Source organism: Giraffa tippelskirchi, chromosome 2, assembly GCF_054371585.1.
Source record: "Giraffa tippelskirchi isolate mGirTip1 chromosome 2, T2T-mGirTip1v1.2.pri, whole genome shotgun sequence".
NCBI lineage: Eukaryota > Metazoa > Chordata > Mammalia > Artiodactyla > Giraffidae > Giraffa > Giraffa tippelskirchi.
In genome coordinates, this window is record NC_137276.1 from 149,468,574 (window position 1) to 149,493,807 (window position 25,234).

The 25,234-nt window shown below is 38.6% G+C and overlaps 1 protein-coding gene across 23 annotated transcripts in view; it reads left to right on the forward strand.

Moving 5' to 3' along the window:
* The first annotated feature begins 4,591 nt into the window (after positions 1–4,591).
* The window catches only part of FXR1 (FMR1 autosomal homolog 1), a 68,452-nt gene continuing 47,809 nt past the window's right edge, over positions 4,592–25,234 (forward strand). For 12 of the 23 annotated variants that reach the window (XM_081571091.1, XM_081571086.1, XM_081571090.1 and 9 more), the window contains exon 1: positions 5,094–5,312. Coding sequence is in view for 16 of the 23 variants with exons in the window: in XM_081571074.1 (XP_081427200.1) it covers positions 5,262–5,312 (51 nt within the window). In the remaining 7 variants the exon portion in view is untranslated. Of the gene's footprint in view, positions 4,730–5,057; positions 5,313–25,234 lie in introns of those variants that run through there. The other 11 variants (XM_081571072.1, XM_081571076.1, XM_081571078.1 and 8 more) reach the window with 3 other exon arrangements.

Genomic DNA, 25,234 nt, shown 5'->3' on the forward strand with positions numbered 1-25,234 from the left:
CCATTTTTCTTTGGAATTATTTGTATTTCCATATGACTTACAGGAGATATTGGGAATTCGTTGGCTCTCTAGTGGTTAAGACCACTAGAAATGGAAATGAGCTTTCACTGGTGAGGACCCAGGTTCAATCTCTGGTCAGGGAACTAAGATCCCCCAAGAAAAGGCAACAAAAAAATCTTTATTTAGAAAAGAGCTTAGTTGTTTTTTACGACTTTCTTGGTGACTCAGATGGTAAAGAATCTGCCTGTAGTGCAGGAGACCCAGGTTTGATCCTTGGGTGGGGAAGATACCGCTGGAGAAGGGAATGGATACCCACTCCATTATTCTTGCCTGGATAATTCCATGGACAGAGGAACCTGGTGAGCTACAGTCCATGGGGTAGCAAAGAGTTGGACACGACTGAGCAGCTAACAGACTAACATAGTCATTTTCACTCCTGGCTGCCTTTAACTTTGCTTAAGGTAATTTTTTTTTCCTTTGAGAAGTTTTAAGTGTTTATGTATTCAAACTTACAATCTTTCCCCATTGGCTTCTGGGTATTTTGTAATGGCAGAAACAATTAAACAATAGTTTAAAGTTTATCCATGTTTACTTGTACTATTTTCATGATTCTTTTTGCACTTAAATCTTTATTCCAAATGGCATTAATTTTGAAGTGAGTAATAAAGTAGGGATATGCATTTGTTAGATTAATTAATGCTAACTGCTATCTTAAACAACCCTAAAATCTTTGTGGCATAACATTAAATAGGGATTTTTTTTTTTGCTCATATAGAGTCCAAACTAGGAAATAACAAATTTCATTTGGACTTCAAAAGGGCAATCCATATTCAGAGCCCGTGATCTTAACTCTTATTAATTATTTTTCAGTGGTCTTGCAATATAGTTTTTTGCTTTAAGTTCAACTTTACATTAGATTAGGGCCTAGGGTGGAGTGAGGCTCTGTTTCTGACTTGCAAAATGAGACCGGTATGGTTTCTTTCTTCCTTCATCTGGAATTGTCTATATCATATGGACTCTTTACAATATCAAGACAACTAAACTCAACAGTTTGGTTTAACGTAATTTTTAAAATATTTATTCTTATACTCAATGTATGTTAGTATATTGTGATTAAAAAAAATCAAAGATGCCTATGGAAAAAAAGTTAAAACATTTTAGATTATGATTCCTGAGTCTTTCATTAGCTGTTTATAAAATAGGGCACAATTTGTTCCGGAAACTGTTGGTTAAAATATTAAAACTTATTTTAGACCCTCTAGATTTCTATATCTCAAGAAAGAAAAACTCCTGTAGTCTCAATCTAGTCAAGTTAAAATTATCTTCAAATGAACTACTTTGATAAGATGTTAAATGATGATAGCATGTTTCCTTATCACATTTCACTGACAACTCAAACTCAATATAGTGCCACAAAATTGATCAAAATCTTAAGTTCTTAGTGTTCCGGTAGCTGTGTATACAAAGTTTCATTATGTGTGTATTTAATTATATTTTTGAAGAACATTTTCCTATTTAATTTATATTTTTTAAAAGTTAGAAATAGTACCACTTTTCAATATAGAAAACTTGTAAAATGTAGAAAACATGGAGAAAAACTATCATTTATAATGCAGCTGCATGAAGATACCACTGCTACCACAGATGTTTTGGTAAACATCTATATATTTTTATGCAATATATGTATATATTTTCTGCACAAAATTGACTCCATATACAGTATTTGACAGTCTTCTTTTCATAGTTACATTATAGACATTTACTCATATTAACAATATTCCTCTAAAATTTTACCTCTAATGATTGTGGAATATTCATGGTATAGCGTTTAAAAAGTGAAAATATTTTTTTTTTCTGAGAATCAAGTGACACGCTGATTCAAAAAAATTCAGACAATGCAAAAGAAAACAAAAATTGCAAAATTTTTGTCAACCATAAGTCCTTTTCTGGAAATATGCAACAATTAATATCAACTTCTAAACCATATATGTGTATATGTGTATGTGGTTGTATTATATATATATATATATATATGTTTGTATATGTGCTGTGCTATGCTTTGTCACTCAGTCGTGTCTGACTCTGCAACACCATGGACAGCAGCCTGCCAGGCTCCTCTGTCCATGGGGAGTCTCCAGGCAAGAATAATGGAGTGGGTTGCCATGTTCTCCTCCAGGGGATCTTCCCAACCCAGGGATTGAACCCAAGTCTCCCATACATGCATATGTATATACATATATATACACACATATACACACACATATATATGTATACAAATATAGAGGGCTTCCCTGGTGGCTCAGTGGTAAAGAATCCATCTGCTAAAGCAGGAGACATGGGTTTGGACAGAGAAGCCTCATGGGCTACAGTACATGGGGTCGAAAAAGAGTTGAACATGACTTACGGACTATACAACGCAACAGTGTATTTGTTGTTGTTCAGTCGCTAAGTTGTGTCTGACTCTTTGCAATCTCATGGACTGCAGCATGCCAGGCTTCCCTGTCCTACACCAGCTCTTGGAGTTTGCTCAAATTCATGTCTATTGAGTCAATGATGCCATCCAACCATATCATCCTATATCTCTCCCTTTTTTTCCTGCCCTCAATCTTTTCCAGCATCAGGGTCTTTTCCAATGAGTTAGCTCTTTGCATCAGGTGGACATATAGTGGAACTTCACTTTCAGTCCTTCCAAAGAATATTCAGGGTTGATTTTCTTTGGGATTGCCTGGTTTGATCTCCTTGAAGTCCAAGGGATTCTCAAGGGTCTTCTCCAGCACCACCACCATATATATACACATACACACAGGAGCACATTCATTATTTAAAGGTGATTATGCTTGCTGTTTTGTGACTTTTCCTTTTTTAAAAAATTTTTTAAATTTTACTTACTTCCCAGTTTTATTGAGATGTAAGTCTTTTCCTTTTAATAATGATTGTCTTCTCAAAATAATGAATATAGATCTATATCAAAATTTTAAAGCTTGTGTACTATTCCACTATGAACATAACATGCCGACAACAAACATGATGTGAGCTTTGGAAATGGAAAGAGGTGGGACTTAAATTCCAGTTCTGCTAATTTAGAACTTATGTGATCTTAGATATATGCTGCTGCTGCTGCTGCTAAGTTGCTTCAGTTGTGTCCGACTCTGTGCGACCCCATAGACGGCAGCCCACCAGGCTCCCCCGTCCCTGGGATTCTCCAGGCAAGAACACTGGAGTGGGTTGCCATTTCCTTCTCCAATGCATGAAAGTGAAAAGTGAAAGCGAAGTCGCTCGGTGGTGTCCGACTCTTCGCGACCCCATGGACTGCAGCCTACCAGGCTCCTCCGTCCATGGGATTTTCCAGGCAAAAGTACTTTAGATATATGACTGGTTGCTATAAATATCTGTTGTTTAATGGAGGTCATAAGTTCTATCTATTAACAGCAGGAGTTAGTGGAGACGGGTTGGGGGTGTCCAAACTCAAAATGTTTTTAGCATACAAGGCCTGAAGAGGAACAATCTTTATTCTTCAAAGTTCAAATAACTTGACCTTAGTCCAAATGGAACTTTCATAGCTCTACCCAAAGTGACTGACATTCAGGAACAAATGTGAAGGCCAAGGAAAGAAGAAAGAAAGGAAGAAAGTAGATTAGTGGTTGCTTAGGGTTTGGGGTATTGGGGTTAAATAGGGAATGTCAACAGATATACGGGTTTTGGGGGTGGTGGTGAAAATGTTCTAAAATTGATTGTGGAGATGATTATACAACTCTGTAAATGTACTAAGAAACCATTGAATTGTACACCTTAAATGGATGAATTGTACGGTATGTGAATTATACCTCAATAAAGCTGTGGAGAAAAAAGCAAACTAGGGTATTTTAATTCTGAAGGATCATAGCAAGATGATTATATAAAGTGTCATACACACATGAAGCCCTTAATAAACGGTGGCTGTTACTCACTGATGTATTAGTGCGCTTGTGTTTTCCTCACAATGATGGACATTTTAAAAAGAACATTCCAAAAATAAAAAAATAAAAAGAACATTCCATCCACAGCAATATGGAGCACTTAGAAATGCAGATAGAATTTTACGTAGATTTTAAAGGACCCCCTTGTTCATAAAGGCCAGGGCTAGGCCCCTGGGCATTTCCTTAACAGCCTAGTGTGCCAGCAAAGCATCCTTTTCTAGGGTTTTTCTGTTAAAACGGTAATACAACACACAGAAAAGAATACTTCCAGTACTATTTCCAAAGGCCTTGCTTTTGGAAAAAGTTTCAGTATTGTTAAATATTCAAAGTATCTCCATTATAACAGTTAATGGTATTTGTGTAGGTTCTGGTAGAAAAGCCATACAAATTGGTTCTGCTTTGATCATGTGTGTGGAAGTTCCTACGCATTGCAGGAGGGGAACACGTGCTCTACAGCTCTATTGTTTTCATGATTACTTCTAACAATGGTATTACCTCCCGGATTATGAATACATCTAAGTTGAACTGGAAATATTTAGTTTAACTTTTTAAACAGCAGAATTGGTGATGGACAGAGAAGCCTGGCGTGGTGCAGTCCATGGGGTCATAAAGAGTCGGACGCGAGCGACTGAACTGAACTGAAAGTGGTAACAGGTGGAGAGAGGGCTGGACTGAACTGTGTAAGGAGATGTGTAACTGAGGAATTGGTCATGAGGAAGCCACCAATTTTTTTTTTTTTAAAGAAAGCGAGGCTACAGAATTTACAGCACATAGTATGTACATTTTTAGATTCCCTCTTTCCCCTAAAGTTTGTGCCAGTGGGCAACTGAAGCCACCAGAGTTGCTTTTCACCAGATAAGGAAGCTACTCCAGGGCTTCCAGCACCTCAAGGAAGTTTCAGGGCAATGTGCCGAGCCTGGCGGAACGCAGATGCGTGGGGCAAGCTGTGCCGGGGCAGTTCACTCCCGGGCAGGAGGAGGCCCCGACCGGCTGGGGCGGGCATGCACCCGGCACTTAGGGGCGGAGACGTAGGGCGGGTCAGCAAAGGTCGGGCGATTGTGTCGGGAGGCGAACAGGGCGTTGGCGACGGCGGGCGGAGCTGGGGGCGAGTGATGTAAGGAGCGGAGGGATCCCACTGGGAGAGCCGGGGCGGCACGGTGAGACCCCAGGGGTGTGGGGCGGGGGATCCCAGTCCCGCCCTGTTTTCCCCGCCCCTCCCCCCGCCTCCTTCACGTCCCTCCCCCCTCCTCCCCTCTGGTTGGAAAGTTTCTAGAATCTCTTCCCAGCGGCCTTTGCGGTTCCAACATGGCGGAGCTGACGGTGGAGGTTCGCGGCTCCAACGGGGCTTTCTACAAGGTACCGACCCTTTTGCTGCTTTGTTGGCTCTTCTGGGGTCTCGGGCCGGTTTAGGGGAGGGTTGGTGGTTCAACATAGTGGCGTTTGGGGTCGAAAAAGGCGGCCAGGACAAAGCCTGAGGCCACTGGGTTCATCGCTTCTCCCTCCTCCACCCCGCGGTTTAACGGTCTCGGGGGCCCGGGCTCCGTTATGTTTTGAAACAACACGTTGGACATCTCTTGCGTATTCCTACTTATGAACCTTTTTCTTGGATACTACTGTGGCCGTTCGCGGGCCGGTGAGGAGAAGCCGAGTGGCTGCAGGGAGCTTCGTGGGAGCAGGCCCGAGCGCCGAGAGGTGGGGGGGAGTCGTGAAAAGGAGGTGGTGGGATTGTGTGGTCACAGCCACTCCCCCGCCCCTCGGACTGGGCCGAGCGAGAGCGCCTCGGCCCGCGGCTACGACCCCTCCCCACCCCCTTGGGGGGCGCCTTGCGGAATCTTAGGAATTCACCTTTGTACTAGGGTTTTGAGCTAATAAACTTCAGTGTCTGAAGAGAGAGCGAGTGCAGGATTGAAGATTAGGATAGAAGAGAAAACTAGAAAACCTTGAAATGTGGCGGGTAGAAATATTTTATTTTTTTTGCCTGGGAAACTGGGCGGCGCCTTAGCCCCTCTATTACGGAAGAAAAGGCTAGGGTTCTAGGCTTTAAGATTTAAAATATGAGATGGATTAAGAAGACACAGGTGGGGAGGTAACTAGTTTCTTTTTCGGTTATCCAGTGCTTTGGGAGGGTATTGATTCTCTCCCCCCCCAGCCTCCCCCCCTCCACGTTTTTTGTTTTTCTTCGGGAGGAAGGAGATGCATTATTGTGGGATCGAGTCTAGAAAACGGAGGAGGAATTCGAGAGTAGAGGAATTTATTAGGGGCTTCCAGTGTAGGGGTCACATAGTTGAAAATGAAATCCTTACAAGTTTAGTCTTGACATTATAACAGTCCCTTCTCCCAATTCTCCCTTTCTCCCAAAGTAATGCCGCGATGTTACAAGATCAATACAAAAATCTCCCCAGCTGTTGTCTGTCAGTCAATCTCACTAAGCCCGCATCTCAAATGTTTGAGAGTCCTGGCTATTTTTATGAAGGGCCTTCTCCTAATGCAGGAGTAGTATTGTGAGTACGCAGAATGTATTCAGAGTTTAGTTTCAGCGTACCTCGTATCTCCCACGGAATTTTCTCTTACTTGGTGGTCGTAATTCCTATTTTTAGCGTTTTCCTTTTCTAGTTTACTAATTAGCTGTGTGAAATTGGTTTAGCTATCACGTGGTTATAGCCTAGTGGAGAATCACTGTTGGCATCTAAAGGATCTCTCTAAGCTTTTTACAAGTTTAAACCTCCTTAGGTGGTTAACATAAAGTGAAAACAGTGACTGGTGGAAAGGAGTCTTAATTAGTGAGTAGTTCCACTGTCAGTCTAGGTGTACAACTTTTTGTCGTACAAAAGCCCTGAGTAAAATTTGAGTAGATACTTCATTAACCTGTTCTAATGGTTGCCTTCTTTGAAAGATAACAGTTGTGGCACACTGCACAAAGGATACGCTTATCATACTTTACTGTCAAGCGCAGATACGGTTCATCATTTTTGCATTATTCTCACTATTTGGCTGTTGAATTCTTGTGTAGTGGAGATATGTATTTTTTCCTGGCATATCGAAACACAGGAAAGATTGTTTTGCTTTAACATTATTTTCAGCATGTCTATGATAGATGATACAACACCGTTTCTTTTTATGCAAGTATGTTTTATGTTCATCTGCTAATAAACGTTTACGTTTTTAAAAAAATTTAAAAGGTTCGATAATATCTCAGTTTGCAAGTTTTTAGTAAAGATTGTTTACCATCTTACGTTGGTTTTGCATAGTTTTGTTTTTTTTTTTTTTTGGCTTTTGTCCTTGTTTTGGAACTCTAGTTTATCGATGATACCTATCCATACTCTACAAAATTTGCTTGATTCTTAGACTTTTTGAGTCCATTACACCTTTTTTTTTTTTTTTTTTTGAGAAGGAAATGGCAACCCACTCCAGTATTCTTGCCTGGAGAATCCCATGGACAAAGGAGCCTGGTGGGCTACAGTCCATAGGGTCGCAAAGAGTCGAACATGACTGAGTGACTAGCACAACACACCTTTTTTGCTAACAAAGTGTAGTGAGGTGGTTCTTTGGCAGAGGTTGGGAAGGATCCTAGCCACATTTCAATCTACTGAGGTAGCACTTGAACGTTTTGAATTTTATGTCTTGCAATAATCCACTTGTACTTTGTGGAAGTAGTGGTCCTCAGAACTCTGGAAGAGTAAGGATGATGAAGTGGAAGGAGCCCTACATTTGAAGTTAAACAAATAGGAATTCTAGGTCTGTACATACTTCAGCTTACTTAAGGTTATCTAGCAATGCACTAGCAATGCACTGTTGACCAGATACCCCTGGTCCTATATTGTTTTGTGTAAAATAAGATGTTTAAAGTAGTTCAATAGTCTGTAATATTTTTTATCCCATGAATCTGCCCACTTGGAAAAAAACTGGCTCACCGCACAAGCACTTTATTAATTATAGCTTTATGAATTTTTTAGATTAATTTGCTCATAGTAAAATGCGTCTTTTTAAAAACATTTTCTTTGACGATTATGTAAGCTTTGATAAATGCTAACAGTTGTGTAACGACTACCAGCAGGATAAAGGGATAGAATAATTCCATCATCCCCTAAATTTCTATCTTGTCCCTTTGTAGTCATCCTCCCTCCTCCCTCCTCACCCCTGGAATCTAGGGTGGTTTCTGTCCCCATAGTTTTCCCTTTTCCATAATGTCCTAAACATAGAATCATACAGAATACTGTTTTGAGTTTGGGTTCTTTAGTTTAACGTGGAAGAATTTTAAGTAATTTTTTTAAATTTAAAAAGTAATACATGGTCAGTGAGGGATTTTAGAAACTATCAGAAAAAGCTAGAATAACAGTTAACATTTTGGTGTATTTTTTTTCTTTCAGCAGTGGTTTTCAATATACTGGTGGTTCTGATTTTCCTAATTTTTCCCACTTCTTTCCCTCCACACACTTGGCTGTGATGTGAATTACCATTGAAGAGTTTCAAAGTCATGGGGTTAGTGGCCAGTATCATCATGCTTGAGGTCGTGCTCTGTAGACATTGATTAAAGGTCTTTATTGGAACTGAAATTTCACTTCAGAAATTAGTTGGGACAGTGAAGAGCTGAAGATGCAATCTAAAATAGGATAGTTTTTTGTCTCCGCCAAATATTTACACAAATACTTTGTTTGCATCCTGCTCTTTTTACTTAACAACAGTAGATCTATGGTTGTTAAAGAGATAAAAACTTAACTCTTGTTTGAAGCTAGGTAACTATAGGGATTGGAAAAATGGAAAATAACGGTAATTAATCACTTGATAGGGATGTAATTTTATATACAAACTTATTTTTATAGCCTTTTTTATCTGGAGCACGGCATCATAGGGTTTATACTACTGTGCCTTTTAAGATGCTTTTATCATTATTATTTTTAAAGCTTTTAGATAGAGTTTACATTCTCTGATAGTATTGACAGTATATTTACGAAATTGTGTAACCGTTGCCACAGTCTCATTTTAGAACATTTTCATTACCCCCTCAAAAAGCCTTGTGCCCATTTGGAGTCATTAAAATGCTTTTTAACTGATGTATATGATAAGCTTTGTAATAGCACTGCAACTTGCATAGCCGTGGGTAGGATATAATTTTAAATAGAAGTTGAAAGTAAGTCACTCAGTTTCTGGCACTTGGAGAGGAAAGTTTCCATGGTGTTCCAAGGAAATGTGTGGTCTCTAAGATGGCTGAATGAATTTTCAGTTCTTTAGAAGATAGAATTACTTTTAAAGCTCTGTGATTTCTGCTTTTGACTATGTAATTGATCAACTACAAAACATTTTCAAGTACCATGATATTTCAAAAATTTACTTTTTGCTTTAGCTTAATATTAAAATGAAATTTGAGAGTAATTAAATTATACAATGGATTTATTATTGCTAACGATGATGGCCAATAGACTTACAGTAAAGGAGTTGTATTTTGAAAATGTGCTTACTTTTCAAAGTTAGTATGAAGATTGTTGATTTCTTTGTGGAGATTAATAATTGAGAAAAAGATGGTTGCTGTATTATTATGGACATTATTAGGTTAAAAACATAGTTTAAGATATTTTGAAGCTATTTTTAGTTGTGCATGTTTTAAAATGAAGGTTTTTAAATATGTGAAAGAACTAGGATTTAATTAAGTGAAAAGACCATTTAATTTTTAAAAATTAATTTTTCTGTGAAGTTTTATTTTTGTATTACAAGAACAATGTGTAATTAATGAAAAATCTGAAAACACAAAAGCAAAAAAGAAAGCCTTGATCTTCCCTATCTAGAGAAGATGTCAAGACCTTGGGTTTACTTACAGAAAACATTTTTCCATATTTTTTTCTATACATCATCAGATATTTGTGGGTATTGTGTAAGTAAAATAATAGTTTACTATTGTTTATTACTCTTGTCCAGTAGTAGTAGTAGTAGTAGTAGTGTTAGTTGCTCAGTCGTGTCCAACTCTTTGCGACCCCATGAACTAGTCGACCAGGCTCCTCTGTCTCCAGGGATTTCCCAGGCAAGAATACTGAAATGGGTAGCCATTCTCTTCTCCAGGGATCTTCCCTACCCAGGGATTGAACCCTGATCTCCTGCATTGCAGACAGATTCTTTACAGTCTGAGCCATTAAGGAAGCACTATTGTTCTTTGTTGTTGTTGTTCAGTCTGCTGTTGTGTCCAGTCTTTGTGACTCCATGGGCTGCAGCATGTCAGCCTTCCCTGCCCTTCATTATTTCCAGGAGTTTGCTCAAACTCACGTCCATTGAGTCTGCGCTGCCATCCAACCATCTTGTCCTCTGTCATCCTTTTTTCCTGCCTTCTATCTTTTCCTGGCATCAGGGTCTTTTTACAGTGAGTTGGCTCTTCGAATCAGGTGGCCAGAGTATTGGAGCTTTAGCTTCAGCATCAGTCCTTCCATGAACATTCAGCGTTGATTTCTTTTAGGATTGACTGGTTTGATCTCTTTGCTGTCCAAGGGACTCTCAAGAGTCTTCTTCTGCGCTCAGCCTTATTTATTGTCCAGCTCTCACATCTGGACGTGACTACAGGAAGAACCATAGCTTTGACTATACGAACAAAGTAATGTCCGTTACTTACTGTGTATTCTTTAAGGCTTATACGTTTTGACTGGATAATAATTCAGGAACTGACTTCTCTACCACGATGTTAAGGATGTAGCAAACTTGCTTTTTGTAGTTGAACTGCAGTATACTTTCTATGCTGCTGCTGCTGCTAAGTCGCTTCAGTCATGTCCGACTCTGTGCGACCCCATAGACGGCAGCCCACCAGGCTCCCCCGTCCCTGGGATTACCCAGGCAAGAATACTGGAGTGGTTGCCATTTTCTTCTCCAATGCATGAAAGTGAAAAGTGAAAGTGAAGTCGCTCAGTCGTGTCGGATTGACCCCTAAATCTTGTACTGGTTAGTTGTGAGGCCTTAGATTTTTCATCTGCAGTATGAGGCACTTGGATTTTTTTTCCGACAGTTCATCAAGTGGTGGAATCTACTAGGTGTTTAGTTCACTGAGGTTCTGTCTAGCTCTAACAACAACAGCAATTTATTGAGCACTTGTGGCTCAGACAGTAAAGAATCTGCCAGCAGTGCTGGAGACTCAAGTTCAATCCCTGGGTGGGAAAAGCGCCTGGAGGAGGGCATGGCAACACACGCCAGTATTCTCGCCTAAGTTTCATGGACAGAAGAGCCTGGCAGGCTACAGTTAATGGAGTTGTAAAGAGTCTGACAGGACTGAGCTTTTTTCAGACTGTCATACTGTGCAGGTACTTTACTTGAATTTATCTTATTTACTCCTCTCAATCACAATGAAAGAGATGATGTTATCCCAGTTAAGGAAACTGAGGCTAAGCGAATCTATCTATAAAATGAATAGGCTGATTCAAGACTCAGATTGATGTTTCTGACTCCCAGAGAGCCTGATCTCTTTAGCCCTTGTGCGATTTTTAAGTATGAATATATGGCTTACCAAATTATTGTTAAATTATAAATTATTCTGGTGAATACAGTGGATATCAAGAGGGCTGAATTGGGAGGATTCTTGGAGAAATGATTTGCACTATGTCTTAATATTACAAAAATCTGCCCTTTCCAGTCTGGTAACCACTATCCATGGGGCCGAAATGTAGTCTGAATTGAGATGTGCTTTAATTGGAAAAGTCATACTAATATGAAAAAAAAGAATGCAAGACTCCCATGTGTGTGCATGCTGAGTTGCTTCAATCTTGTCTGACACTGCGACCCCATGGGCTACAGCCTGCCAAGCTCTTCTGTCCATGGGATTCTCCAGGCAAGAGTGCTGGAGTGGGTTGCCATGCCCTTCTCCAGGGGATTATCCTGACCCAAGATCGAACCTGCATCTCTTTTCTCTCCTGCATTGGCAGGCAGATTCTTTACCACTTGTACCACCTGGAACTCCATAGTTTTAAAATGCTGATTACATTTGAAATAAACATTTTACTTAAATATACTTAGAAGTTTAAAAACTAGATGATGGCTGAGATTATAATTTGTACTGGATAGTTATGACTTATACATCTCAGTTGTTAGGTTTATATTATTGGTTATGTTAGGTATTTGGGGAAATGTTTGAAATGCCTATATATATATGAAACTTCCTGTTCAAATTTTCTTAAGATGTGGCACCTCTTGGTAATATTCACATGGTAGTTATCAAAGGCTTGAAAAAATTCTTTTGGCAAATGTTTAGCTAATAGTAGTAAGTTCTATTGTGATGTTTGTATAAAGTTTTCTTGAACCAAATCTTCATAAAGAATAGCTTGAACAAAACAAAATTAAGCAATGCAAAGCATTACTTTTGTTAATCTGAACATATATATTTATATGTGCAATAGTCTCTTCAGTTTATTTTTTCTGGCATTAAAGAGGCTGAGAAGCCATGACAGACTGAACGAAAATTAAATCTAAGTTAAATATTGGTTGTTATAACTTGTCTTCCATATTCTGGCCTCAGCATTTTTTGCTTAGGTTTTTTTCATGAATGGAGGTCTTCCCCACTGATAACTGAAATTTATAGTTATTGTTGGCAAAGCTACATGGCATTTCTCTGTCATTATTTCTTCAGAATCAGGAATTTCATCTTTCAGGTTCCTGTCTTTGTACCTTTCTTATTCTGTTAATTAATAGTAGTAAAACTTCTTGGCGGTCCAGTGGTTAAGACTCCGCTCTCCCAGTGCAGGGGTCAGGGGTTTGTTTGATCCCTGGTCCAGAAACTAAGATCCCATAGGCTGTACAGTGCTGCCCGCCACCTCCCCCAGAATAAAACTTCTTTCTTGATTCATTGCTTTTTTGCTTTAATAGTTTTTCAGGTTATTTTCAAGCCATGCTTTCTAGTGACTTGATATATATAATTAGTACGTTAGTAGACTGTCAGTAAATACTTGTTGAATGAACAGATGAATCAGTCGTTCTTGGTTTCTGGACACTGTGACTTGTTAATCTTTGTATAAACACATGTATACAAAACTAACATTTCTGATTTTTGTTTCAAACTGAACTTAAAAAAAATTTTTTTTTAATGCATTGATTCAAGTTAAGATACTGTCTCAGAACTTATGAAGTGAATTGTTAGTTGCTCAGCTGTGTCAAACTCTTTGCAACCCCATGGACTGGGGCTCACCAGGCTCTTCTGTCTGTGGGATTCTCCAGGCAAGAATGCTGGGGTGGGTTGCCATTTCCTTCTCCAGGAGATCTTTCCAACCAAGGGATCGAACCCTGGTCTCCTGCATTGCAGGCAGACCTTACCGTGTGAGCCACCAGGGAAAATATAGGAATAAAGTGGACTTCAACTCTTGGCAAAAAGAAAGGCATTATAGTTTAGTGTGGCTGTTTGAATCCTGCAAGTCTTTCCATTTCAGAAACTGTTGGATATTATAAACTTGTGAAATTAAGAAGCCTAGAACATTCGTAGTATGTGAGTATTAGTAGATACTTATGTATTTTTATGAAATCCTCACATTTTCATTGCCATTTGTCATTGGGAACAGTTAAATGTTCAGTTCTAATGGATGCTGAAGGCTTGCTTTGAATAACTTTTTTCTATAATAGAACCTAGTGCATAATGATGCAATAATTTCTGTAATGCATAATGTAGTTAGTAAATTTGTGGACTTTATTTGTAGAGCATGTGTCCATTGGTTTGAAATAATTTTCAGATGTAGATGTTGTTCATGTTCAGTCGCAAAGTTGTGTCTAATTCTTTGCAAACCCATGGACTGCAGTATGCCAGTCTCTGTCCTCCACTGTCTGCTGGAGTTTGCTCAAATTTATGTCCATTTAGTTGGTGGTGCTGTCTAACCATCTCATCATCTGCTGCCCCCTTCACATGTTACCTTCAGTCTTTCCCAGCATCAGGGTCTTTTCCAGTGAGCTGACTCTTCGTGGCAGGTAGCCAGAGTACTGGAGGTTCAACTTCAACATCAGTCCTTGCAGTGGATATTCAGGGTTTATTTCTTTTAGGATTGACTGGTTTGATTTCCTTGAAGTCCAGAGGACTCTCAAGAGTCCTCCAGCACCAATTTGAAAGCATCAGTTCTTCCGCGTTCAGCCTTCTCTGTGGTCCAAGTCACACATCCGTACCTGGCTACTGGAAAAACCATAGTTTTAACTGTACAGACCGTTATTGACAAAGTGATGTCTCTGCTTTTTAATACACTGACTAGGTTTGTCAAAGCTTGTAGATCCCTTAAAGAAAAGTGTCTTGTTTGAAGTTAAAATTTTTGATTGCAATTGCAGTCTTGAATGTGCTTGTTACTGGGATCAAATTACAACTCAGATCTTTTAGGTGTTGTATGTAAACATTAAACAAATTTATTACCTAGAATGTGGATTTGAGTCTCTAGAGATGGAAGTATTAAAAAGATGTAGGGAGTGGTTATATATATATATATATATATATATATATGTGCTGTATGGAAAAAGTGCAGACTGACAGTATTAAAGCTATATCTCAACTCTTTAAAAAGATTTATACATGCATATGCAAATGTATAGTTTCATTGAGCATATACAGACTTGCTTTATTATATTTAAATCCCCCCCCCGCTCCCACCCCCCACCCTGCACATTTAGATTCCCTTCATTCCATCTGTCATCCACAATCCATCATTTAGGTAGCCTGTTCATAGCCAAGTGGACATCATGCCAGATTTTTTTTCATATTCCTAGAATGTAATAGATACAAATTCAGATACAATTGTAGGTGTTTTTCAGTACTGCTCTATAAAATTAGGATAATCTACATCTTGGCCATTTTCTCTGGGAATGTAATTTATTTTTTAATGGTTACATGTTTCACATAAATTACCATGAAATCCAGCCATCCCTAGTTAATAAACTTTGTTTGAAATATACATGCCACTCCATGTATGTTTTCATTGGATAGGTTTCAAAGAGTAACAAGGTAGCTTGGTGGAAGGGAAATTTATCTGTTAACTCTAATAAATGTTAACAGATTGCATTCCAAAAGGCTTGACACTCTGTATTTTCTCAGTCACTGAATCCCAGCCTCTTTACATCCTTGCCAGAAATAGACTTTATTATAATCTTTCATTTTTCCTAGTTTATTAGGTGTAAAGGGCTATTTGATTGCAGCTTTGATTTGCAAATCCCTACTTGCGAATTTTAATGTTTGTTGGCCATTTGGATTTGCTTTTCCATAGATTGCTTGTTTTTCTCCCTTTTACTTCTGGGATATCCTTTTTCACTTTTTGAGATTTCCTAGGACTCATTGTCCCCAAGAAAAAGAAATGCAAAAAAGCAAAATGACTGTCTGAGGAAGCCTTACAAATAGCTGTGAAAAAGAAGAGAAGTGAAGAGCAAGGGAGAAAAGGAAGGAAATACCCATTTGAATGCAGAGTTCCAAAGAATAGCAGGGAGAGATAAGAAAGCCTTCCTCAGGGATCAGTGCAGAGAAATAGAGGAAAAACAATACAATGGGAAAGACTAGAGATCTCATCAAGAAAATTAGAGATACCAAGGGAACACTTTATGCAAAGATGGGCTCCATAAAGGACAGAAATGGTATGGACCTAACAGAAGTAGAAGATGTTAAGAAGAGGTAGCAAGAATACACAGAAGAACTGTACAAAAAACATCTTCATCACCCAGATAATCACGATGGTGTGATCACTCACCTAGAGCCAGACATCCTGGAATGTGAAGTCAAGTGGGCCTTAGGAAGCATCGCTACAAACAAAGCTAGTGGAGGTGATGAAATTCCAGTTGAGCTATTTCAAATCCTAAAAGATGATGCTGTGAAAGTGAGGCACTTAATATGCCAACAACTTTGGAAAACTCAGCAGTGGCCACAGGACTGGAAAAGGTCAGTTTTCATTCCAATCCCTAAGAAAGGCAATGCCAAAGAATGCTCAAACTACTGCACAGTTGCATTCATCTCACATGCTAGCAAAATAATGAGCAAAATTCTCCAAGCCAGGCTTCAACAGAACGTGAACCGTGAACTTCCATGTGTTCAAGCTGGATATAGAAAAGGCAGAGGAAGCAGAGATCAAATTGCCAACATTCGCTGGATCATCAAAAAAGCAAGAGAGTTCCAGAAAAACATTTACTTCTGCTTTATTGACTATGCCAAAGCGTTTGACTGTGTGGATCACAATAAACAGTGGAAAATTCTGAAAGAGATGGGAATACCAGACCACCCGACCTGCCTCTTGAGAAACCTGTATGCAGGTCAGAAAGTAACAGTTAGAACTCGACATGGAACAACAGACTGGTTCCAAATCGGGAAAGGAGTAGGTCAAGGCTGTGTATTGTCACCCTGCTTATTTAACTTCTATGCATAGTACATAATGGGAAACACTGGGCTGGATGAAGCACAAGCTGGAATCAAGATTGCTGGGAGAAATATCAGTAAACTCATATATGCAGATGACACCACCCTTATGGCAGAGAGTGGAGAAAACTTAAAGAGCCTCTTGATGAAAGTGAAAGAGGAGAGTGAAAAAGTTGGCTTAAAACTCAGCGTTCAGAAAACTAAGATCATGGCATCCGGTCCCATCACTTCAGGGCAAATAGATGGGGAAACAGTGGCAGCAGTGACAGACTTTATTTTGGGGGGGCTACAAAATCACTACAGATGGTGATTGCAGCTGTGAAGTTAAAAGACGCTTACCCCTTGAAAGAAAAGTTATGACCAACCTGGACAGCATATTAAAAAGCAGAGACGTTGCTTTGTCAACAAAGGTCAATCTAGTCAAGGCTATGGTTTTTCCAGTAGTCATGTATGGATGTGAGAGTTGGAGTATAAAGAAAGCTGAGCCCCAAAGAATTGATGCTTTTGAACTGTGGTGTTGGAGAAGACTCTTGAGAGTCCCTTGGACTGCAAGGAGATCCAACCAGTCCACCCTAAAGGAGATCAGTCCTGAGTGTTCATTGGAAGGACTGATGTTGAAGCTGAAACTCCAGTACTTTGGGCACCTGATGCGAAAAGCTGACTCATTGGAAAAGACCCTGATGCTGGGAAAGATTGAGGGCGGGAGGAGAACGGGACAACAGAGGATGAGATGGTTGGATGGCATCACCGACTCGGTGGACATGAGTTTGAGTAAACTCTGGGAGTTGATGATGGACAGGGAGGCCTGGCGTGCTGCAGTCCATGGGGTCGCAAAGAGTCAGACACGACTGAGCGATTGAACTGAAGTGAGCACTCATTGTAAGAGTAACCCTTCTTTGTCTGTAATCTGTTAACTTTCTGATATCCCTGTTCATAGAGAAGTTCTATTTTTTATGTACTGAACTATTTTTTCTCTGTTAAGACTTCAGGGTTTCCAGCCTAGTTAAGACAGCCAGTGTCCAGGTTATACATATAATTCCTGAGATTTGCTTGTAGTGTTTTATTCATTTATTTCATGTTTACTACATTAAAACTTATTTTGACTATTCATAGGCAGTTGTGCTAGCACCATGTGTTACGTAATCTCTGTTGTAAAGATTTTTTCTTTTTTTGCACATGTGGAAATTGGGTACTGTCTGGGATTGGGAGGAGAGGAAGATGTCCAGCATTTGGGAGAGATGGGTCCCATTTGTTGTTGATAGAACCTTCTGAAAATTGCTCCCAAAAGTCTCTAGGGTGCTCTGGGAATACCATAAAAAGTCCGTAAAGGAGGATATTGTGACTTGCTTCTGGGCAGATAAAGCTAGTTAGGAGTCTTATTTTCCTTACCTTACTGCTTTGGTCCCTCTCTAGTTTTACCTACCACATAATAAGTAATGGATCTGAGACCAATCTTAACAGTATAACCAGTAATACTGCACACTTAAGTCTTTTTTCCTTTCTCTAATAGGGAGTTCTCTCTGTATCTGTTAACCATATACACAGTCCAGAAACATAAAGGTGTTTATTGTAAATTCTTTAAATTACTTGACATAAAAGTTCCAGAAAGAATATCTGGTATTTTATGGGGGAGAGGAATAGTTTTAAGTACTTCTGGCATGTCTTTGAGTGCCTGCTGCTGCTAAGTCACCTCAGTCGTGTCTGACTCGGTGCGACCCCATAGACAGCAGCCCATCAGGCTCCCCCGTCCCTGGGATTCTCCAGGCAAGAACACTGGAGTGGGTTGCCATTTCCTTCTCCAATGCGTGAAAGTGAAGTTGCTCAGTCGTGTCTGACTCGTAGTGACCCCATGGACTGCAGCTTACCAGGCTCCTCTGTCCATGGGATTTTCCAGGCAAGAGTACTGGAGTGGGGTGCCATTTCCTTCTCTGCTTTGATTGCCTGGAAATACCTTAATTGAAGCTTCAGCTCTTTCAGTTTGCAGATTGTATGAGACCCTTATGTGTAAAATTGTTTAGGTAAATATGACCACCTAGGTCCAGGAGTCCCTAAGTCAATTTTCTCAACCTAATAGAGTTTCTCATATGAATTACAAAACAGAGAAACGCTGTTTTTTTTCAGTTTTTCCAAGGATTGTGCATAGCTAGTATTTTCTGTATGCCTGGGTGAGGAGTTAGTTCATTACACACAATGAAGGCCTTAGTGATTGAACTATATTATATTCTCTTAGAACCCTGATTAAGAAATAGTTTGCTGTATTCACTTTTTTCTTTCAATCCTGTAAAATGGATCATACAGGTGTAAAGTGCAAAAACAGGACAGCAGATGATTCTAACTGTTGGTATGTTTTTAGGTACAAAAGTAAGCCATGGGTGAAGATGTGTGTATAGTTGAAATTTGGGTCTTAGAGTCCAGAGAATGGGTTATTTTTCTGTAAGTAGATTTGAGAAATCAGTGGAAGAGTTATACGATTTCCTTGTACTTAGAATGGCATCAGTTGTAAGAGGCATTAAGAACAAATGTTGCCAATTGATCTATGAGTAGTCATAGTTTTATCTTTTAGAACTCTTGTATACTTACTGAAAGATTATCTTTAAACACTTGCATTTGTAAAATGGAAAATACAAGCAAAATAATTTGGCTGTGACATCTTTATGTTCAGATGATCGTGTGTCTTCTTACAATATCTTCTTCAGTGCCACGGAGAGAGAGCATTGATGTTGCAAGCATATGTTAAAAGAGCTCTCCTCTATTATCTCCAGGATTTTCTTCCAAGAATTTTCACCCACTCTGCAAGTTTTGATGCTGGTGCTTTCTTGATTTTATCAGAAGGTGTCAACATAACAACCTTCTGGTAAGAAACCTAAATCCTTCCTAAAATGGTACTTCATTGGTTTACAGATTGAATTATCAAGGGGTTGCAGTCAAGTGCCACAGAAAATTGCAAGTAAACCAAGTTTGAGCATGCTTAACAGTGACATTTATATCCTGGCAGCCATTCAGCTATTTGTTATTCTAAGATACCATCAATTCTAGGAAGCATCCTGATTTTAGGGACTCAGTATTGTTAGAATTGATGAGCTGGGAAGGTAGACTGGGGCCAGAGAGAGAATCATTAAACTGATAATTGATCAAAGAATAACAAGTGATCATCCATTTTGTCAGTTTTTTAAAAACAAAAACCTGAAGTCAAATTTTGCATAAATTATGCTATTAACTTTTCCTTTCTCAGGGTTTATATTTTTGTAATTACATTTATCTGCAGCAGTGAGCTTTAACTGTGGAGGTTGGGAAAATGGAGAGTTTACCCAGTCAGAGGAAAGGCCCTCTAGGATCTAACAAACTGAAGCCTGTCCCTCTTAATATATTGAGAATTTTGGTTTATTTTTAAAATATTTTATTGAATATAGGTGATTTACAATGTGTTGTGTTTCTGTTGTACAGCTAAGTGTAAGTAATTTGGTTTGCATATATTTTTTTTCATATTCTTTTCCTTTATGATTTGTTACAAGATATAGAATATAGTTCTCTGCGTTATACTGTAAGACCTTGTTGTTTTTCTGTTCTGTATATAATAGTGTGCATCAGCTAATGTCAAACTCCCAGTCCATCCCTCCTCTACTGTTCTCCCCCTTGGCAACCACAGTTCTGTTCTCTGCAATTTATGTTCAGAGATACAACACTTATTTATTTAGAAATGCAATATTTTATCACAAATTTGCTTCAGTAATTGAGCCATCTATTGTAATGTCCTAACACATTGTAAAAGATGGCTAAAATGTAGTTAATTTGACTGTTGTGCTAAATAAATATAAAAAAAACCTTTAAATTTCATGCCACTGATCCTGAGAAAGACTTCAAAGAAGAGAAACTGGGATAGATCTTAAATTTTATAAGAATACTTGATCAGATTTGAAGGAGGAAGTCATGTGACTGTGAGAATTTCTTTGCTTGCTTAGAATAAAATGATGGCCCTTTGGTTTTACCACTTGAGATTAGAGTCATTAAAAACATAGACTTCTATGGTGGTCTTCTCTGATGGTCCGGTGGCTTAAGACTCTGCACTTGGGGTTCTGTCCCTGGTCAGGGAACCAGATTCCACATGCCACAGCTCAAGATTCCAAATGCTACAGTGAAGATCCTGCGTGCTGCCTCAAAGGCCTGACCCTGCCAAATAAATATTAAACAAGGAAAAAATGTAGTTTCCATTTAGGAAGATTATTCTGTTTCTTGATGGCCTTTTTTGCTCAGTCTGTTGATAATCAGTAAATGCTTCTAACAAGAGTTTGGAAGTTTAAAAGTTAACAGCTTTAGGGTGTAAGTCTTGGATTTTGGGGTATGGGCTTCCACTTACATCTCATTTTAAGGATTCAAGCTGTAAGACTTCTGTTAGTAGGTGTACCCTGAGTATTACTTTTTTAATTGATTAATTTATTGATTATTTTAGGGGGAGGCTGTGCTGAGTCTTCATTGCTGCACATGCTTTCTCTAGTTGTGGCAAGCAGGGGATACTGTGTAGTTGGGCTTCTCGTTTTGGTGGTGGCTTCTCTTGTGGACTCTGGGACACTTGGGCTTCACTAGTTTCAGCTCCCTGGCTTTAGAGCACAGGCTCAGTAGTTGTGGAACATGGACTTAGTTGCTTCACAGCATGTGGGATTTTCCTGGACCCGGGATCGAACCGGTGTCTCCTGTATTGGCAGGTGGATTCTTTACCACAGAGCCACCAGGGAAGACCCTGAATGTTTTTTTAAGTTTCTGTTTCCCTCTTTATAAGTAAATTTTGTGTTGTAATGAATTGCAGTAATAGGAGGTCATTACTGGATTTTTGAGAAACCTAAGTAGCAAGTGAATTTGAAAAGACGCTTTGGAGGCCGAGAAATTTTTTTAGACTAGTATGATGTGTTCCTAATGAATTTAGTGGGAATATTTTCAAAGGGATTTATGGATCTTTGTAGATTTCTAAGCCATCACTCAAGCAAAGCCTCTGATAAGTTGATCAGTATTTTAAACAAGGTAGCTAAATTAGATTTTGATGTTTTGTTTTGGGACTTTACTTTAAATAGGCTTTTTAGGAAAGGTGCCTTATTTCTTCAAAATACTATTGTTATCAGACTTAACTTTTTGGAGTTTAAAAATATGAATTAACAAAAGCATTGTATCATTTAATTGATAAGGATTTAATGGAAAGTGTTCCAGACAGAAGATGAGATTTTTTAATATTTATTTTAAAAAATAAATATTATTATTTTTGTGGAGTTTTTAGTTCTAGCATATGGGCTCTAGTTTCCTGACCAGGGATTGAATTCCGGCCCGCTCCATTGGGAGAGCAGAGTCTTAGCCACTGGACCACCAGGAAGTCCCAAGATGAAATTTTAAATTCAGCATTTATAATCTCCTAGGGAGTAAAACTTGGGGGCTGTATATATGTGTATAGTTTCAGCTTCCCTTTCTCTACAATGAGAATGAGGCATCTGGAAGGTCTTTAAAAGAAATTGTGCGATCTGGAAGGTCTGTAAAAGATGGTGCTTATCTTCAGAGTGGCTTTCCCATAGCCAGGGTCCATAATTCATCTGTTTTGATTTTTGACTATATAATCTCAACCTTTGAATTCCTGAAATTCAATCATATCATGTTTATTGTTGCTTAAACTGTAGGATTTTCCCCCCTATGATTCAGTTCAGTTGCTCAGTCGTGTCCGACTTTGCCACCCCATGGACTGCAGCACACCAGGCCTCCCTGTCCATCACCAACTCCTGGAGCTTGCTCAAACTCATGTCCATTGAGTTGGTGATGCCATCCAACCATCTTATCCTCTATTGTCCCCTTCTCCTCCTGCCTTCAATCTTTCCCAGCATCAGGGTCTTTTCCAGTGAGTTAGCTCTTCTCATCAGATGGCTCAAGTATTGGGAGTTTCAGCTTCAACATCAGTCCTTCATTCAGGACTGATTTCCTTTAGGATTGACTGGTTTGATCTCCTTGCATTCCAAGGGACTGGCAAGAGTCTTCTCTAACACCACAGTTTAAAAGCATCAATTCTTCGGCGCTCAGCTTTCTTTATGGTTCAACTCTTACATCCATACATGACCACTGGAAAAACCATAGCTTTGACTAGATGGACCTTCGTCGGCAAACTCTGCCTTTTAAGGTGCTGTCTAGGTTGGTCGTAGTTTTTCTTCCAAGGAGCAAGCGTCTTAATTTCATGGCCATAGTCACTATCTGCAGTTATTTTGGAGCCCAAGAAAATAGAAGTCTCTCATGGTTTCCGTCGTTTTCCCCATCTATTTGCCATGAAGTGATGAGACCGGATGCCATGATCTTTGTTTTTTGAATGTTGAGTTTTAAGCCAGCTTTTTCACTCTCCTCTTCAACTTTCATCAAGAGGCTCTTTATTTCCTCTTCGCTTTCTGCCGTAAGGGTGGTGTCACCCTTATGATTACCCTCATCGAATTGAAAAACCTGTTTTTCAGCTGTACTGTTCTGTAACTTGGAAAAATGTGTGTTTCAGTTACGCAGATATTTGGAACCTGCACCTTGTTCTTTCTACCTGCTATTTAAGCTCCCACCTAAAAATTACCAAATACCTTGCCTTTTTTTGGTCTTTATTACTGTAGCTTTAAAATAAATTTTAGTATTTAGTATGGATAGTGTTTTCTTGTTTTTCCCTACCCTCATTTAAAAGTTTCCTTTTGAATGCCTTCTTGTTTGTTATTAAACTTCTTATTCCCTCAACAGAATTACAGTCCTTAGTGTTTTAGTGGAATTCCATTTAAGTGTATATTGACAAGTTTAAAAAATCAAGATGTAAAAATGAGATGTGGTTTACATTTTTCTAAATATTCTAATTATATTCATTAGTTAAGTTTCACACATGTCAGCACATAGGTTGTGTGCAGTTTTTGTGCTGTTGAGGGTATTTCTAGGACTTTGCTGTTGCTGGTAGACTATTTTTTTTGTCTGTTTTATTTTTCAGCTGTTTATTTTTAGCTAGAAAGGAAAATTAATTTTGGTTAACTTGGGACCTTACTGAATCTTTGAGTTGTCTTTTAAATTTTTATTTTAGGTTATTTTATTTTGGATTGCTTTTGAAAAAAACAGTTCTTCAGTTAGTGCAAGTGCTCAGATATTCCTCCTATTCCCTTCATCCGTCCCTTACTCCTAGTTTACATATAGTTTTTGGCATTCCTGAGTTTTTATTGTATAATGCTTTTTTCATCAGGGATGGCTTTCTAAAACATTTTGATTATACTTTAGATATGTTAAAGTGCCTTGTTACTTATCCATGATTATTTTAAATTGTAGTTAAGAGATTCAACTGTAAATATATACCCGGCTGTATGAATGAACAAATTAAGGGACCATTTTATGATGGCTTGGAATCTTCTGCGTTTGTATATGCATAAAGAGAAGAAAAGGAAACACCAGTGTATTCTGAGAAATAGGGTTCTGGGCCAGATGAGTATGAATAGGAAGAGAGACCAAATCCCCAAAGGTTGGACTAACAAGGAAGAGAGAAGTTATGGAGACTTAATCATAAAGTCGTGTGCAGGAAAATATTGCCATTGTTATTTGGCATCTCCTGACTTATATTGGCAGAGACCTAACCCTGCCATCTCTTTGAGTATCTAGGGAGCACCATTCTCATGAATTGAGAAGTGTTTACTGTGTTCTGTATCAGTGTGTCAAATTTATAGAGATCTGGCCATTAGGAGTTCTTTATCCCAAGAATCTAGGGTATGGGGATTAGAACATGTCTCTTAATTGTTCACTACAGTCAAAATACACTTTACTTGGGTATCAAGTTTTTAATTTATTTAATCTCATACCTGAAAGATATTAGCAATAAGAGTAGCTTCCAGAGTTAACCTTTTTTCCTTTAAGTGTTAAAAATGTGTGCACTCAAAGCTGATGCTGATGTTTGTGGTGTATGTAAAGTAAGAGTGGGGAGAGGTATTAAGCACCGATTTTTAGATAGGAAAAGATTTTTATTGTAACAAAGTAGAATTTTCCAGTGATTTGGAGCTCTGGTTGAACTTACCCAATATACAAATTATATAGAAATGATAAAGATTAATGGAACATTTCAAACTTTTTTATTTTTGTTTAAGTACTAGAAAGCATTAGTGAAAGTTTGGCTAATCTCCTATGGAAAGATATGTCTAACTGTTAATATTCATGAACTTGGTAATTCTTAGTTTATGAAAATATTTCTTACCTTACAAATGGCAAGAGTATATATAATAAAGAGAGATTTGCTGGTGACCAAAATGATTGCTGAAAGTAGATGTGCAGATGAACTAGTAGAAGTAGAGACTGGCCAAGAAGTCATTGTTGTAGCATGATTAGAAAAATCATAGCTTGAACTGAATGGCAACTCTAGCTTTGAGAGGAGAACCATCTTCAGAATTGCAAGTCAGGAGCTACTACTGCACTCTTGAAAGTATCTTTGAGTTTTAGGCCTTGCATGAAGATACATGCATTGAAATGCCCCATAGCATGCAGTTAAATCACTCACAGGCATTTGGAGCTGAAGAGCGATCCAGGCCAAATTACGGAATCATACAATTGAGTAGCAAATGTGGGAGGAGGGGATTGAGAGACTAGGTACGTGACTTACATATTTAGTGATTGGTCATCCTGCATTATTAAAGAAAGTACAATGATTTTATTTTCAGCCTCATCTGTTACCTTCTCCTCTCTTAAGACTTTCTTTAGTTCCAAAGATTTTCCAGGGTGGTAGTGCTTATCTGTTTGCTTTTGGTTTTTCCACTATCAGTTTGTTTCTTAGTCTTTAGTTTGCTAATTTGCTTAAAATAATATGACACATATTGTTTAAATATTTTTGGTAATTGATGAGGACATGGTTTAAACAAGTACTGCAAGTTTGTGTGTGTATTTATTTAGCTAGTTTATACTGTATATTATGGAGTCTAGTGTGATAAAGATATTTTAGAAAAGAATT